We start from the raw sequence: 18877 nt of genomic DNA on the forward strand, positions 1-18877 counted from the left end.
TGTAAGAAAATAAAGCAGAGTTCAGCATACTTGTTCTTATTTCTTTAGGTGATTCAGAGGTATAAGATTATATGAAAGTTAGGAAAATTCAAAGAGAGTAGACCATAGTCTAATCTTGAAAAAGTATGTCCTGCATAAAATGAGTCATTTAACTTTATATGTGTTTAGTGTACATTCAGTTCTTGCTTCAACAAAAGTTACCTTGCCACATAACTCAAATTGACCTCTAACTTTTTTCCAAATGTTCTTTGGATGCTGTTGAATGACTTCATGAGCCTTACTGCTCATTTTGATACTGAGTCTTTAAAAGAATGTAGGCTTTTCCAGTGATCAGTGTTAAAATGTTTGTTTCACATACCACATGCTTTTAAAAAAGGTATAATATTTGTAAGGTATTTATATAGAAGTTTTCTTACATACAGTAAAGAATACAAACTGTATGATGAGTTGAGGATTGGCAGCTATTTGAAACCAGCAAATCTCGTCATTTTTTTTCCCCTCTTAAAGGCATTTGACAGATTATGTACGTAAATGTGTTCAGGTTTTCATTTGCTTTTTTTAGCCTCACTATAATTGATGTTTCTTATTTGTTTTAGTTATGCACTTCAAAAAAGATGTGTTTTGCCTTTGGAATCATGGTATTATTTGAAGTTTCCAAGCATTTCAGGTTTTTGGAGTATTGTCATGCCTCTCTACCACAGAACAGGCATTTTTACTTTGCTGTGTTAAAAAATCTTAAATATCATGAACATCAAAAGGGTCTCTCTGCCTAGCTTAGCACACTTGACAAAATACATCACAAAAGGCAACACATCTTATGAAAGTAACGTGTTCCCGGGCTTCCCAGCTGGTGCTGGTGGTAAAGGGCCTGCCTGCCAGTGCAGGAGACGCGGGCTCAGTCCCTGAGTCGGGAAGGTCCCCTGGAGGGGGGCATGGCAGCTCCCTCCAGTATTCTTGCCTGGAGGATCCCACGGACAGAGGAGCCTCGTGGGCTATAGTCCCTAGGATCACAGAGTCAGCCAGGCCTGAAGCGACTTAGCGCAGCATAACACGACATGCTCTTGGGGGCCTCATAAATGTAAACCCGCATGATTCTGAAATTGTGCCAAGGATTCTGCACCTCAGGTGTTTCACTTAGCAAAGTGGGCCCTCTGAGAAGACATTCAAATAGTCTCGTTCACTGGACATCACCCTCCCCATGGTCTGGAATTTATGCGATGCATAACTGGTCTTTCAGATTCGTAGAGGGTGGGGCAGCGCTCTGCTTCCCAGCGTGCCACTAAAAGGAGGCTCAGAAGGTGAGATTTCTGTGTTTTGATCAAATCAGGAAGAGTCGCAGCGGCACGCGCAGAAAGCCCTTCCTTCTGCTTGCGTTTAGGTGGCTCCCGCTTGGACCCCGCTGGCTCCTTCGTCCCCACCAACACCAAGCAGGCCCTGTCCAACATGCTGCAGCGGCGCTCGGGGGCCATGATGCAGCCGCCCTCTCTGCACGCCGTCACGTCGCAGCAGCAGTTAATCCAGATGAAGCTTCTGCAGCAGCAGCAGCAGCAGCGGCTTCTCAGGCAAGCCCAGACGCGGCCTTTCCAACAGGTTTGTCCAGATGAGCAGTGTCTCCCGCATTTCATTAGCTCCTCTAGCAAGGAGTGGGTGTGGGCGTGTGACTGACTGCTCCTGCGCGGGCATCCCTGATTACCTCTGTGAGTGCACGTATCTCTCATGTACAGGTTTATGCATACTTCTCCCCTCCTTGTATTTTGCCATTATCGTTGATCAGAAAAGAACTTGAAACGTCTCAAGTTGGTTAAAAGTATGCCTGAAAACAAAACGAAGAGCTGATCATTTTCTGATCACTTACACGCGGCAAGATTTTTATCCTTGACATGACCTTATCTGAGCCCTCACTCCCTGTTATAATTATCAGCATACTCTGTGCACCTCTGAGCTATGCTTAAATGATTCATTCATTATTTGCTGTATTACTTTGAGGTCGTATCTCTGAAGCACTGACGTTCCTTAGGCTTTCTCCTACAGTGCCCTGCATTGCCCTGACTCTGGCTTTATACTTCTGGCTAAAATCTATAGAAGGCAAAGAGTAGACTACAAGTAACAGTCAGGATATGGATATCTTTAATTACTGATTTGTATTATTTCTATTTTTATGTCCTATAAAAATAGAAATAATCTCTATTTTTTTCCCAATTTTTTTTTTAACGCTCTGGATAATAGTGATTGTTTAACAAAGCATTGGTGGAAGTCACACAAAACATCGTACAGACTGAAACTACAAATCTGCACAAACACATTAAAGCAAAGAGAAGGAAGTGCGAATATGGCTTTTTCTTCTGGTTTCTGTATTCATTTTGTGTTTTCCAAGTTTTCTTAGGAAAATTGTGCTTTGATGATGCTAATGATAGCTGCTAACACCAAGAGAGCACTCACTATTTGCCACAACACTCGTAAGCATTGCACTTTCATGGACTGATTATCTTAGATCTCACCGCAGTCCGAGGAGTGAGGTGCTTTATGACCCACAAAGGCAGTAGCCAGTCTACAGGTGCGTCCTGCTCTAAGAACAGCCACAGGTTTTCAAATCAGCAGGGGATGCCAGCGCTCTTAGAAGCAGTCTTTGTGTTTGGAGTAACTTTGTAGACGTGCCTGCATTGTGCGGCTTGCAGCTTACAGTCCGCTTAGTGATGTGGGGGATGGGAGTGGTAGGGTTAGGTGTGTAGTCTTAACAGAGCTCCATTAAAAAAAATTTTCTTTTAAACCCTTGTTTTAAGAAGGACAGGAGAGAGCAATCTAGTTTGAACCACACAAGATTGTAAACAGCAGTCACAGTATGCTCGTTTGCCCCGACCTCCCAGGGAGATCTGATTGTTCAGACTCCCTGGGTATTAGGAAAGATGGGCCCAAGTTGCTTCTTACACAGAAATGATGAGAATTTGATGAAAATATTTAAAAAGCCTTGGTTTTTCTCTAAGCAACAAGTGGGATTTTAGCTCTTTCTGAGGATGAACAAAAATAGTCACACCACTGTTTCCAATCCTCATGGAGAAAAAATTTACTGGAAGCTGAATAATCACTCTACTAGAATAAATTCAGCCCCCTTTTAAAGTAATAGAAGCCTAAGTAAAATTTACCTTCCAATAAGTATGTTTATTTTTTCCTTATCTACCTTTTTTATCACAAGGTGTTATTTGACTTATTAATAGCCAACTTTCAAACTGTTACTGGTGAGTTCAGTTTCGAATTTCTCTAAGTGGTTCTTAACACTGGGGATCAGCTTGCCAGCCTGGTTATAGGTGAAACGTCTATCCTCAAAAATTCACTTCCTGGTATCAGCCATGAGAAGCAGTTTTTCCCTGAAGCAAAAGAATTTTTTAAAAAGGGAATTCAATAGAGAAATCTTCATGTATTCAAAAATGTCTTTGCATATTTGGAGGTAGATTTATGACCTAAAATGTACCTATAGGACCCCATTATTCACACCACTCAAAAATACCTATTACTCTATTCTTTTATGGGCTTCTCAGATGGCGCTAGTGGTTAAAAAAAAAAAAAAAATCCAGCTGCCAATGCAGGAGACTAAAGAGACACAGGTTCGATCCCTGGGTCGGGAAGATCCCCTGGAGAAGGAAATGGCAACCCACTCTGGTATTCTTGCCTGGAGACTCACATGGACAGAGGGGCCTGGTGGGCTACGGTCCACAGGGTCGCACAGAGTCGACACAATGGAAGCGACTTAGCGTGGCATTCTTTTATACCATCTGAGGTCGCACAGCTTCTACTAACAGGAATTAACTGCTAATTTGTTAACTGATTCTTTTGTAGTAATTTTATCACACCTCTTTTCTTTTCTCTTTTCTTTTTCCCCTTGAGAAGTCGGGAGTTATTTCTTCACGTAGTAAAAGCTCCACTGCACGGCAGTGACTGTCAGCACGCCTTGTCTCGTTGCGTTCTGCTTTGTTGTACTTCACAGATTCTGCACTTACTGCAAATGGAAGGTTTGTAGTAAACACAGATTGACAGCCCTGCGTCGAGCAAGTCTCAGGACTGTTTTTCCAGCAGTATTTGCTCACTTTATGTCTGTTACATTTTTGGAGTTCTTGCAATACTTCACCCTTCATTATTATTGTATTTGTCACGGTGATCTGTGATCAGTGACCTGTGATCTGTGATCAGTGATCTGTGATCAGTGACCTGTGATCTGTGATCAGTGATCTGTGATCAGTGATCTGTGTTATTTCTGTGACTCTCTGAAGGCTCAGATGGTTACAGTTTTTTAGCAATAAACTGTTTCTTAATTAAAGCATAGTTTTTAAAAGACACAGTACTGTTGCTCACTTACTAGCTTATGGTGTGGTTTACTTTTTAAATTTTTATTGATTTAATTTTGACTGCTCTGGGTTTTCATTGCTGCACCTGGGCTTTCTCTTGCTGTGGCAAGCAGGGGCTACTCTCTAGCTGTGGTCCTTGAGCTTCTCTTGTTGCAGAGCCTGGGCCTGAGAGTGTGCCGGCTTCAGTAGTTGTGGCTCACAGGCTTAGCTGCCCTGCGGCATGTGGTATCTTCCTGGACCAGGGATCGAACCCACGTCCCCTGCATTGGCAAGTGGATTCTTAACCACAGGGCCACCAGGGAAGTCCTATAGTATAGTTTAAATATAACCTTTAGATGCACAGGGAAATCAAAAAATTCAGATGATTCACTTTATCCAGGGGATCTTCCCAACCCGGGGATTGAACCCACATCTCTTGGGTCTGCTGCATTGGCAGGCCGGTCTTTTCCCAGCAGCGCCACATGCGAGGCCCTGCTTTTCGCAGCATTCACTTTATCGCTGTGATCTAAAGCCAAGCCCACAGTACCCCAAGGCGCGCCTGTGCGGTAGTCATCTCTACTCCTCTCCTATGTTCTTTTTTAACAGAAGCAGGCATTTTTTCCCCCTACCTCATTTAAGTGTTGGTTAATCAAGAGAAATAGCATTCTTTAAAGGAAGAGGAATGCATACATGATGCAGACACAGGGTGGAGTGGTCCTCCATAGAGCAGATGAGATCGTAGGTAGCATTTCTAGAGTGCCTGCACCAAGGAGGTTCTGAGGGAAATGTGAGTGCCTTCCCTTTCTCCCAGTAGATCATGGATTAATATACATAGACTCTAGCTAAATATGGTATTGTGGCAGAAAACAAATTGTCATGTAATCTTTAAAAACTCAAGGTAGAATTATAAGGAATATAGGTTGATATTGATACATTGCTTTCATATTTTATTCTTGATACAGTTAGCTGTTTTCTAGTAACTGCTGACCCCTGTGCTTCATAGTAAGAAAAGTTGATTCTGATTTTGGCAGCAACATTTTCTCAAGTTAAATGCATACCCCAAATGTGATTCTCTCTAGCTGTTTAAAACTTGTGTTTTTTTCTTTCTCAGTTTTTAGCTAGTTACAGATATCCAATTTCTTAAATGTAACAAGCTTGATGGAGAATTTCAAATTATCTTAGCTTTCAAAATTGATCTTGGTATTGTGACAGATCCTTTTAGAGACTAAATTGTTCCTCTGAACCCTGGATGTGACTGCTCCTTTGGCTGGCTGTACAATGACACCCAACCCCGCACTTGCTAGCTGACCCTCTCTTCTTAGCTCAAGCATTGGGTCTTTATGATACTTTGTATCATTTCATTTCCTGAGCAGAGGGTAGAAATCTATGAGACGGTTTACTGAATGAATTCATGTTTTGAGCAGCTCTTTCCAGAGCCCTGAAACAAATCTTTACTTATTTATGTCGACTGTGCTGAGTCTTTGTTGCTGCTTGCAGGCTTTCTCCAGCTGCAGCGAGCAGAGGCTCCTCTCGAGTTGCAGCGGACTGGCCTCTCAGTGCTGTGGCCTCTCATTGCAGAGCACAGGCTTTAGGGGGAGCGGGCTTAGTAGCTGTGGCGTGCTGGCTTAGTTGCTCCATGACATGTGGGGTCTTTCTGGACCAAGGATCGAACCCATGTCTCATATATTGGCAGGTAGATTCTTAACCACTGGGCCACCAGGGAATTCCAACCCTGGAGCATCTTTAGCAACCTTAATCCTTAGCAATGTGATTTTTATCCACAAATTCATCTTGTAGCTCTTCCTTTGAGTGCTTCCAGAAACTCTTCCCAACAGTGACCTCTGCTATGCTTGTTTTGAACACATAGATGGGGCAGAGAAGGCCCAAGCTCTTGAATTGCAGATATGTCTCAGACCTGGCCGAGTCATCCTAGCCTCTTTCCATCTAATGGAGAGAGTTGATGTATAATGGAATCTCTCGCCTTAGATGGTGCATGAGGAAAACTAGAGTCCCTTTATAAAGTAACTGATTCTGCTTCAGAGGCTGAATATATCTGCTTCAGTTGGACATGCAGTTTTCTGGTATGAACCATCTTATATTTCCTCAGGAATATATTAATAGTGTTGTATATTAACACTAGTGCCAAAAAAATGGTGCTAAATATAAAATAGCATGGATATTGTTAGGTATTGTTAATCAAATTATTTGATGGAATGACTTATTATAATCAAGTGTATTTTCTTATGACTTTAGTGCATATTGACGTGCATGAAGATGTTTTGGCGAGGAAACTTGTTTTTATTTTTCCCAGTTACAGTCTTCATCCAGAAAAGTAGAAATGCTCTCCCTCCATTCCTCACTCAGTGTCCCTCATTGAAATGGGACCCAGCGTCATGATTTTTGCCATCTTTCTGCTCCAGAGGCTCATCTATAAAATGGAGCTAATGTGATGCTTACTTCATAGGCTTCTTGTGAAACTGATGACTTAACATGTGTAACAGCCCTCAGAACAGTGGCTGCGTTATAGTGTGTTCTCAGAAAATGTTGGCTCCCATACTTCCTGTTACTGTTTCGTTAGTATTATTTTATGGTTGTATTATTTCAGAGGAAATCCTTGCCCCATAAATGATCTTTGTTTTCTTAAATATGTTAAGGACTAAAAATAAATGTACATCCAATGCTTTACTTGCATAATTACATTCATTGTCCCATTATGACTGGTACTTAGTGGACACCAGTAGAAGAGACCAAGAGAAAGAAACATTGTTTAGTTTTGCTAATAGTCATTTTGGCTTCTTGGAGCATTATGTTTTCACCATCTAAATTCTGTGATAACAAACTTTAAAACGATGATTCCAGTTTCACTATTAAAGGTATCACTGTTGTATTTTATTTCCCACATATCTCATGAGAACTATTGTAAAATCCCGAATTTTGGTTATAATAATGCCAAATGCTGCTTAAATTGTTTTCCAGTTACCATTTTATTATTTCTCATATTTTTCTTTGGATAGGAGATACCTTCCTTCCCCACCCCCACCACATCAACCTTCTAGGGAAGGGGGCTTTGCAGGGAACTTTAAGCTTTGACACAGGAAGAGGACCCAATTTTCTGCCTTGATTTATGATATCACCTAGTCCTGATTCCTCCTTTTCAGGGCACACAATCATCCTGTGTTCTTTGGAATAATACTAGAGAGTTTGAGAGTCCAGTGAAAGACAGGCAAAAGTTATGTTTATCTTAATTTGATTGAGCAGATTTGGAAGAAAGCAATTCACTGCTGGCTAGAAATAATGAGTCCCAAGGATATTCATGACGTTAAAGAGGAGGATTTCTGCCAGGCAGAAATGATGTCTCAGTTATAGCACATGGTTACTTGGATATCCTGAAGTTGGCGCTTGGTTTGCTTGTTCTCTTGTTAGTGTTGGGTGAGAACTGAAGAGTGCAGCGCCTTACAGAAAGCCTTATCATCGTCTGTCCCTGCCAGCGAGCATGGCTGGGCTCAGAGAAGGCTTGGAGACCCTCCCAGAAACTGTGGAGGAGAGAGGGATTCAGCAGGCCCCCGCACCAGCGCAGCGCTCTCTGCAGGGAGTCCGGGTCGCCAGCAAGGGGCTGGGGCTCCCCGCAATAATGGCAGCTGACACGCTTCTAAGGTTTTAATGAAAACACTGAGTGAGTCGGAGCCTTCCAGAGTTGTTAGCGCCCTGGCAGAAGTGACCCTGCAACGTCCTGAATGTTGCATGGCCTCTCAGATTGATGGAGCCCATTTGAGTTATTTCCAGTTTTTTGTTCCTGTTAACCATACTGCAGTAAACATTTCTGTATACTTCTGCTGCTTGTGCAGAGTTTTAGGGTATGTATGTGGAAGTCAAAGTGGAGATTTAATTTCCAAAGTGGTGGTGATTCCCATCAGTTATAAATGAGTGTTTTACTTTCTCCACATCTTCACGAAACTTTGATTAACCTTTTAATTTTCTCACTCAGATCTGGTGAAATGGTACTGTATTATGACATTTTAATTTGCACTTTCTGATTACCTGTTAATTTAGGCATGTTTTATAATTCTACTAGCTATTTAAATTTTCCCTTCTACAATTTACCAGATTGTATAATTTGAACATATTTCAAAATAATTTGGTTCTTATTTGGTAAAGGCATGCAGATCAGTCTTATTGAAACGAATCTTGAGTTTTGATAAGAATCTTTCATGCATTTACTCAGAGACTATGATTTTTATACCTCTCAGTGACAAAAATGAACTTATGAGAACAAAATCCACTGAGCTAGTAAATATGTCCTAACACCTATCACTTTGTTCCTTGGGTGGAAACTGTGTCCAGGAAAGTGGATGCTCTGCTTATTACTTCATAGCTGGTATTTCTCTATTTATTTGGATGATGAGGAAGGTGCCCATGTCATTTTCTGAAATTATGATTGTGCAAATATAGTGATCCTGAAGATAGTGTACACAGCTTGATTTTTATGAATGGAGAGAAGATAGGGGTAAGGGGTGAGAAAGTGAAGCACTCATACAAAGGTGATAAAGTTGGATATAAGACAGATGAATAGATACAATGAATTATGTACTTACCCCTAAAAGAGAATAGGTATTATTTGCTTGGGAAATGATTTTTAGTTCCTATTATAGTAAACTGCTTTTTTTTTTCAATTAAGGTTGTGAATTTTTTATGTCATCGCTATTTCTAAAATTCAGTGAACAGAAAAACTTTAACATCTCAAACAAAATGTCACTTGGAATCCATTTATAAAAATGATTAAGCAAGGAAATCATTGAATTGAAAAAGAGGAATTTTTTTTCCCCAGTGTGGAATTTCCTTTTTATTAATAAATCAGATTCCCTGTTAGCATGTAAACACTAGTGGCACTATAAACAGTTTTTGTCTATTTTGGCTGATTGAATGTATGGTTAAAGTGATGCTGTGTTTTCATTTGCATTTACTGGCGATGGAGCAATCTAATGACCTCTTCCAATAATATATGAATTGTTCACTTAATGTCTTGTCTGTTTCGTGTGACCCAAATGTCCTGAGCTCTTCTGCCCCGATTCTGGGCTGGGAAGGTCTCAGGCACTCTTTGGCTCACACGGGGGGGCCCAGCACGCTTTTTGTTCTGGGAAGTTATCTGGGTCTGATCGCGTCTCTGCTTCCTGTCTGTGCCCATTTAACCTCCAGGTGGCGCTACTGCGCCTTTGTGTGACTGTTGTCCTGTCTGTGCCCCAGCCTATGGCGAGATGGTTTGGCACATGAGTGAACATGACCTGTCTTAGGGCCTGGGGTTTTAAGTCTTGACTCCCTGAAACGCTGTTTTAAGATGAACTGATTCTCACGTGTTTTGGCTGCCCACATCGTCAGGCTGAAGAATCTTATCTGTGTTGTCTGCCGTTTTCTCGCTGTCCCCTTTCTGTAGGACTTCTGTAACTCTGCTGTCTCCCTTCTGGAAGACTTTGACAACATAATGGTAACACCCCTGCTGTCATCCCTCATACTTTCTTTTCTTTCTGTCTTTTTTTTTTTTTAATTAAGTAAACGTTTATAGCATTACTCTTTGAACATCAAAATGAGAAGCAGGTTATTCCTCTATAGCTGGTAATAATTGCAGCCTTCATTTCACTGTTACTCACTTGGTTTACGTTTGAGACCGTGACACACAAATCATGAATGCATTGCCCATGTTCACTTCAACAGAATTTATTTCTGGAAGTGGTCCCCTTTGACTGCCTCGTGCTTCCCATCACATACGTGTATGGTACAGAAACCAGTGAACGTTTGTGGCCTGGACTTGGGAACATAGGCGAGTTCGTGCACCACCATCTCAGCCCCACTTTCAAACCCATCTATTCCTTCTCTCTGTGGTAACTCACATCATTAGTGGAGGAACGCATGGCATGCTGACTCATAGGCCAATGCAAGATAATGAAAACTGTGGTCATGAAATTGCCCCACTCATCACATCCCACTCACTGGTTCTTCCTAAATTCTCAATAGAACCTATCATCTCTGTTTTCTTTCCGGTATGGAGAAGTTTTTTTTTTTTTTTTTTCCCCTTTTGAGCATAGGTCTTGTGCATGCATGTCATAAGACCTCATCTCTACCGCTTTGCCTGGGCTAGCTAAGAATGCATGTTTTGCATTAAATGACTTATAGGTTTCTATATCAGGTAGCCAACCCACAACATAAACTCAAGAAGCGTTAGAATAAAACAGAGCACACATCTCAGATGTGAATGTAAGTCAACTTGTTTCACTATGAATTTAATGGGTAACATTTTCTGTACCTTGGTGAAAATATCCTGAACTGCAAATACAACTTTGACAATATTTAGGTGATGAAATACTGCCATGTAGGCAATTTCATTAATTGTTCTTTAGGCAAAGGAAGGTTTGCAGACTTTTCTGAAAACAATCAATTTTTTAATCAGTTTTTCCTGATGTTTGTAGTGTACAGAGAGCAAGCAAAGTTTCTGTTTGTTTAAAAACTTGAATTAAACTATCAAATTTTAAAATACCTTGCATATAGTTTATGTTTGCTGTAGGGCAATTATTGTTCAGATGATAATGTAATTTAAACAATATAATTTGCATTTAGCATTGATTTTACTTTTTAAAAAATAGACAGAATATTTTGTTCAAGTATTTAAAGTTAAAGGAATATATATAACCTACATATTCACTCAAATAAATGGAAACGTCTGTGTATATCTTTGCTGTCCTTTTCACTATTCTTATCTTTCTTTAATAGTCTCCAATGTTATAAATTTAATGAATGCATATATTCGACTAATCAATATGCTTTATTCATCATTTGTGAGCACTTTAACAGTTGTTTATTGTTATTGAGGTTTATTATTGAAGTGTTTATTTCAAAATGAACCTGTTTGTCCCAGTAGTTAATGTTACTGCTAATTGATCACCAGACGAGTTATATTTGATGTGAAAGCTTTATGAAAGAATCAAGCACGATGGTCAGCAAGACCTCTTCTAGTTAAAGAATTTTCTGTGTATCTTTGTCTGCAATCAGAATACACCCGTGTGATGTGATGCCGAAGCTTCTAGTCCACACCATTTGTTGTTTCATCTTGGACACCATCACTCAGTACCTTCCAAACAAGAGGTTTGAAACATTACCCACTGGTTCTCGTTGGGTGACCTTTATTATTATTCCTAAATCAGCATTTTCAGAAACACAAAACAGCATTTCCAGAGTCACAAAATCTGGCTGTGGTTTTTCAGGTACACTTCTCTCTCCTCACAACCCTTAAATAGTATTGGCAAGTGACTAAATAGGAATTTGAAAATATCATTACTAGTGAACAACGTGGAGAGAAGTTTCCTGATCCTGAAGTGCTGCTGATTGTAATGCTTACTGTCTGCTCATTGGAGTCATAACCAGCTCTCCTTTAGAAAGAGAGCCTCTCATTCTCTCAGTAGTTGACTCAGAGAGTGAACTAATGAAGAAGACCCAGAAGATTGAAAATTGTCTTTGAGGATGATTTATCAAAAGTTTTAAACCTACTGCATCCATTCATTTCATGCAGGAGGTTTTCAGTCGATGTCTGTTTGAGCTCAGATACTCTCTTGTCTAATGAAAAATAAAGCAGTGAGAGAGAGACTTGTTCTTATAAAGGCCAGGAAGAAGAGGCGTTACTGAACATCACAGCTTTTTTAAAAGTTTTTAGGAAGTGGAAATTTTAGAAAAGAAAATGGATTGCTATTTCTTATCCAGAGCCAAACCTAAAGCAAAGTGTTTAAAATCAAGCATGGTAGGAATTTACCTTGTAGGAATTTACAAGGTAAATTTATCTTGTGGGAATTTGCCTTGGGTCGCAGGGTAGAGATGGGTTCATGCAGCTGTCAGAATTGCCCAGTTACCTGTTTGCTACTCCCTAAATCAGGTACCTGAGCCAGGGGAGCTGAAGCCAGAGCACAGAGTGGCACCTGGCTGGACCCAAATTCTCCATCAGAAGCCAGCCTCCTGAGCCGCCCTTTACACTCACAAAAACGTGAGCTTAATGCTGCCTCTGACTGTTTCAGTTAAGCGGAATGGGAGGGCAGTTGAGCTACTCTCTAGGTACTAATAAAGCGAAAGAAGAAATCATTAGAATGACAGATGCTAAGAATTGAATTGAAAAGTGAGTTTTTAAAACAAAAGATGATACTCAAAAACATGGGGCACTTGGAAGGCGCTTTGGTAAACTAATTTATGCTGAGATATACATCTCAATTTACCTCTGGATCTCTTCTTCAGCAGATAAACTAAATTAAATCTTAGATTTCCTCAATAGATATTTATTGAGCACTTACTATATGCCAGATACAGTGCTAGGAACTGATTTTGTTTTAATCAAATAAAGCCTAGATAGTTTTCGGAAAATAGCAGATAAATAGGTTACATGTGACAGAGGTGACCCTGAGTCATGATTTGCCAGGAGTGGTCTCTGCCCTGTTCCCCTGGCCTGTCTCAGTTTGGATGATACATTATGTAGTCCCTTCCTGAATGCAGCAAAACCATCCTATTAATATCTTAAGTCTTTTACTAACTTCCAGTTTCTAGTTCTCTTACTTATTCCCACATTGGAGGATTGGTCCTCATTTCAGCATCTTTTAAGTTAAACTCCAAGAGATAGTGAAGGACAAGAAAGCCTGGCGTGCTGCAGTCTGGGGGTCTCAAAGAGTCAGATGCAGCTGAGCAGCTGAATAACAACAAAAACAACAAAAGTTACTAAAGAACTTCTTGGTCGTCTCTTCTTTACTCAACAGATTGAATATCTCTACAAATTGAAGTAATTTGTTCCTGGCATCATGCTGGGAAAAACCAGATAACAGCAGGAGGTCATTTCAGTTTGGGAAAAGAGGGATATTTTTCATTCAGGGCAAATAGGACTATAAAGCCCTAAGGGAGTGCTGGCTGATGTGAGCTATTTGTGATTTGCTCAGGGAAACTATTGAAAGTTAGAGCCCTGACCTCCTGCACTTAAGGAATGAGTTGGGCAAAACATAGCATTGGGAAGAAACACAGTCTGTTTATAAATAAGCAGTTTACCTTTGGACTAAAAATGGTTCACTGAAGAATGCATGAAATTATAGAAATTTTTTTACCCCTTCTTGCTTTGTTTTCAAAGTTATAATGCTTTTTCTTGAATGTTAATTTTGTGGTTTTAAAAATGGAAATAGTTTACAAAACATATTTCTTAAATTTCCACAGTCTCAACTATTTGTCAGTAAAAGTGTGTTGCCCAGTAACTCAGATACTTACCCTGTTAGTGTTTTTGGTCCTCCTGTCCCCCAACATATAAGTCAGTTTCTTCTATAAGATTCTTTAGGAAGCAAAGGAAGAGTGAAGAGCCAGAAAAGATCTGTAGATCTTATCTTGTTTACCTCCAAGCCAAAAAAGGGCATGGGCATTTTAGACCACTTAGGTCTAAAATGGATCTCAGGGATCTCAGGTCTTAGGGATCTTAGGTCTTAGGGATCTCAGGGTTCTAACTCACATAAATGATTCATTGTTCTTTTCTTGTGTAAAAGTCATAATTTACATATATTGTCCCCACCAAGAAGCACAGCAGTATGTTTCAGGGACTTAGGATGATGCTGTCAGCGAGCACAAATTCGAGAAGTGTCATGTAAAGATCTGGTTGATTTAATGACTCACTGGCTTAGTGTCTGGAGGATTGAGCGCTGCTTGGATAGGTCAGGGCGATCCTTGTATGCTCCAGATGGCCACACTGCCATGACATGTGATCTCCTAGAGGGAGCATGGGATATTTTTCTGTGGAAGCAGTGACAGATTTTTTTTTCCCTTGGGCTCCAGAATCACTGCACACGGAGACTGCAGTCATGAAATTAAAAGATGCTTGCTCCTTGGTAGAAAAGTTGTGACAGACCTCAACAGCGTATTATAAAGCAGAGACATCACTTTGCCAACAAAGGTCTATCTAGCCCAAGCTGTAGTTTTTCCAGTAGTCATGTATGGAAGTGAGAGTTGGACCATAAAGAAGGTTGAACGCCGAAGAGTTGATGTTTTTGAATTGTGGTGCTGGAGGAAACTCTTGAGAGTCCCTTGGACAGAAAAGAGATCAAACCAGTCAGTCCTAAAGGAAATCAACCTTGAATATTCACTGGCTGACTGATGCTGAAGCTTAAGCTCCCAATACTTTGGCCAGCTGATGCAACAAACTGACTTATTGGAAAAGCCCCTGTTGTTGGGAAGGACTGAGGGCAGAAGGAGAAGGGGACAACAGAGGATGAGATGGTTGGATTGCATCATTGATACAACGGACATGAGTTTGAGCAAACCCCACAAGACAGTGAAAGACAAGGAAGCCTGGCGTGCTGCAGTTCACGGTGTTGAAAAAGTCAGACTCGACTTAGCGACTGAACAACAGCAAGCAAATAGAGATATAATTACACTTAGTAAATTCAGCTAAAATCTCAGAGTATCATCATGGTACCCTACACTGGAATGTTACATTCTTGTTGAAGCTGTTATGTATAGATACCATAGTAGATACTTTCAGAAATTTATGTTTGGTCCATGTATGTGTGGTCAGTCACCTTAAGAGAGGCCAAAGTTTCTTAAATGCCCTCAAGTGACTTTATATGTGGGGATCAGAGAAAAATGCTGATGTCTGCATTCATTTCAGAATCTCACTAACAAGTCTTAATAAAAATTATTCTTTTCTTATTGGGGTGAATTTAAGAGGCTATATGTCCCTAAGGAATAAGCGCCAGATGAAATTTTAAATATTTTCATTCTTGATATCACATATGAAGGCATCTTATCGTCATGGAAAAAACCCTGGGCTGTGGAGGCAGGCTCACGTGGGCGCTAAGGGCTTGGCCAGGTTTAATCGGGTGAGTTTGCTAAGCTGCCTGGGCTCTCTGAGCCTGACGTTTCCGCCTGAAGAAAATGGGGACCAAGTTCCCTCCCTGCAGAGCTCCTGTGAGAAAATGGAGAAAGGAATAAAAAGCCTAGTCCCTGGCATATAATAGATGCCTAATAAGTGTTGGTGTTCTCCCTCTTAAGCTAAATGTTTATACCTTTTTTCCTGCCAGAAATATCTGTGCTTCTTTCCAAGAACATTAAAATTGGTTTTACATTGCTATATTTTAGCACTTTAAAAAAATGAGAACATCTAGAATATAAAATGATACTAAAATATCCTAGAATAAATCCCATTTCTTTATAATTAGTAAGGCCTGGAAAAAACCAAGGGGTGGTCAGAAGCTGGTCCTCTTTCTATGATTAATACTACACACTTCTGTGAAATGGCCTCTGCTGCCAAAACACACAATACATATAGCTGCTTTTAGGAATATAGTTTCCCCAGGCGAAAATATGTATTAAATTAAGACTGGTGAACAGATGTTAATTGGTTTTATTTTATATTGCCGTTGGTTAGAATTGCATTTGATATTAACACATTATAAAATTTAATTGGTTCTATTGGTTATTAGAGTCATAAAAGATAACCAAATTCTTCCCTTGCATACGTGGCTTAAAAGGCAGTTTTTAGGTCCCTCTGAAGAAGTATCATTAAAACGTCATGAAGATTGTTACCTGTCACTTGTATGTACCACATGTTCTCTTAATTGATGGGCACAGGATGAGGCAAGTCTGTGGTTTCAGATTTCACACTTAGAAGCTCATGTCTTTTACTCTAGAGGGGCCTTTGTGACCCTGGAGTGTACAGGAGAGCTGTCTCAGATTCTCTCTGATGAGCAGACCATTGAATATTTTGGCTTGTGTTTATGTATGTCTTATCATCTGGGATAGCTGTCGTCGTCTTTGGAAGAAATAAAAAGTGCAACAATCTCTAGTGTCAATAGGAAATTGATGAGAAATAGTATTTAATACCGTTCAGAACCTGCACGCGCTGTTCTGACGTCGGGTTTGGTGTCACGGGTGCTTGGGGTTATGAACCAAGAGCTGGAATCACACCTTGCTGTTATGATCAAGAGCCGCCTCGGCTTTGTTTTCCAGGGCCAGCCAGGGGACCAGGCTGCTCTCTTTGCTGCCCAGGCACGGCCCTCCCCTCAGCTCCCCCAGTATCCGGGACTGCAGCAAGCACAGGTACCCATGTTTGCTTTGTAGATGCTACTGGGATCTCTAATGCTCTTTGTTTGAAGGTGGGAACCAAGTAAGTAGGGTATCAGTTCCCTCATGGGGTATGGAACTTGGTCTCGTCTTCTGCATGTAGATTATAACTGACATTTCACAGAAATCTTTACCGGTGATTATCAAACAAGTCTGGGGATTGATTAAAGGGCATAAAACACTTTAGGAAATTGTTAGAATTAGAAATATCAATTCATAACTTTATGTTAATAATGATAGATATTGAAATGGTTATTAGTCCTATAGTACTTACATTGTAATACATAATGATGTAATTTTTGATGGAGTTTTATGATATTCAAAAATAGCTTCGAAGAGGAATCATGGTAGAATAAGAAGAAGACTGGCCTTGGCATCATGCCTTGACAAAATTCCTGACAACCTCTAAGCTGTGTAACATTGTGAGAGTTACTCTGAGTCTTGATTTCTGTCTCTGTAAAATAGAAGTGAACAGTGTGGAGATTCAAGACCACCTATAGAACTAGTGAAGCACCAGGTACACGGTAGTTACTCAGCAAATGATAGGTTTGCCTTAATATAATGCAAATCTTGAGCTATTTTTTGCCAATAGTTTTGTCATTTCTCCTCCACATACTTTTACTCTACCCCTCTCATAATCAGGACGCCAGGGATGTTGGCAGGACCTCTAGTTGGGGCCAGCAGTTCACACCGTGTCCACAGCTGAAAGGAAGGCTGAGATTGGCCTTCATGAGCACCAAGCCCCATGGCCTGCATCCCTGCATGCTGTCTGCAAGAAAGTCATTGTCCATCACTCTATCTTCCAAGTCAGAGCCGTTCAGCTACCTCGAAATGTGGTACTTAGAGGACCCAAAGAGTGGTCCTCTTCTATTTTAATCAGCACTCTGTTCTGTATATTATAGATGGTGACCCAGCAGAACCTAGAGCTTTTCATTTACATCAGGTGTCAAGATTTGAAGAAACAGCCACTATAAAATGTTGAATGGAGAAATTGAGTATCCTGATGATATTATAGAGTGCTGAAACAGGCTACTGTCCAACCAGAACTCAAGGGTATCAAATAGTCACTAATGACACCTTCATTGGGCTTTCATGGTGGCTCAGACTACCGGTAAAGCATCTGCCTGCAATGCAGGAGACCCAGGTTCAGTCACTGGGTTGGGAAGATCCCCTGGAGGAGGGAATGGCAACCCACTCCAATATTCTTGCCTGGGAAATCCCATGGACAGAGGAGCCTGGCGGGCTCCAGTCCGTAGGGTCACAAAGAGTCAGACACGACTGAGCAGCTAATACTTTCAGTGACACCCTCGTTCTCTGGTTAATTGATTTTTCTTCTTGTTTGTTAACTGGCTAGTTACTATAGGCAAATTTATCAGACCCAAGGAAGTGTAGTTACATACCATACTAGGAACGTGCACTCCATTATTTTTATTTGTCTTGAGTATGTGTAGCTTTTCTGAAACAGCATTAGTGATGCTTGAAATCTGTTGAACACTGATATCATATGTGCACTAGAGGTATGCATGCTTGCCTGATTATTTCTGTGCAGAAACATGCCTTTCCTTTCCTGAAAACAAGCATCTGAGCTTAAACCTGATTGCTTAACCAAATGAGGATTCATGTTTTGTAATGGAACTTTTTGGTGGATCAGTACACAAGTTCATCCTATAATTTTCTGACTCTTCTCTTGGCCTCCAGAGTAGTCTTCCTCATATTTTGAGTTAAAAGAGCCTTGGAGGACAGCACATCTCAGGGAGCTCCTCCTGGCTTTGTTTTTGCCCTGTGTGTCTTAGCGATAGGAAAGCTGGTAAATGGAAACGCTGACTTCTCCCCTTGTGCCTGCCTGCAGACCATGCCCCAGGGCTACACAATGTATGGAACCCAGATGCCTTTGCAGCAGACCCCTCAGCAGCAGGCTGGCAGCGTGGTCCTGTCTCCTACCTATAATTCCAGAACCTATCCGGCCGCTCACTCCAACCCAGCGCTCATGGAGAGACTCAGACAGATGCAGCAGCCGCCGAGCGGCTACGTTCAGCAGCAGGCGTCACCATACCTGCAGCCCCTGACCGGCTCCCAGAGGTGATGCATGTGGAAATGGTTACAGTGGTGGCCACTCAAATCCTCATCTTTACTGCGCTTCCCTCAGGATATCGTGTTTTATGATTGTTCTTGTGAGCTTGCTTATTTTCACATCCTTTTCTTTCTGTCGTCTCATTTTTAGCAGCATCCAGATTGTGGTTCGAGAGAAGCAATGCCCCGTTTATTTCATTCAAGGCTTGTTGTTTGGCTCACACCTCCCTAGTACTTGTGTAATATTTTTCAGTGATAACACTATGTTAGCTCCAGTGTTCTTTTTTCCTTCCCTTTTATAAAAAGGTTTTAATTTGTTAAAACCTTTTTTTAATTGGTAAAAAATTGTTGCTTACCCCTAGCAATGCCTTACTAGA

At 40.8% G+C, this 18877-nt stretch overlaps 1 protein-coding gene across 6 annotated transcripts in view; it reads left to right on the top strand.

The window, feature by feature from the left end:
• The window catches only part of MED12L (mediator complex subunit 12L), a 355795-nt gene that overhangs the window by 320888 nt on the left and 16030 nt on the right, over positions 1-18877 (top strand). For 3 of the 6 annotated variants that reach the window (XM_061168108.1, XM_061168109.1, XM_061168110.1), the window contains 3 exons: positions 1379-1590; positions 16317-16406; positions 18280-18509. In XM_061168108.1, coding sequence (XP_061024091.1) covers positions 1379-1590; positions 16317-16406; positions 18280-18509 — 532 coding nt within the window. The remainder of the gene's footprint in view (positions 1-1378; positions 1591-16316; positions 16407-18279; positions 18510-18877) is intronic. The other 3 variants (XM_061168111.1, XM_061168112.1, XM_061168113.1) reach the window with 2 other exon arrangements.

The sequence above is a fragment of the Dama dama genome, chromosome 19 (assembly GCF_033118175.1).
Source record: "Dama dama isolate Ldn47 chromosome 19, ASM3311817v1, whole genome shotgun sequence".
In the NCBI taxonomy this organism is placed as follows: domain Eukaryota; kingdom Metazoa; phylum Chordata; class Mammalia; order Artiodactyla; family Cervidae; genus Dama; species Dama dama.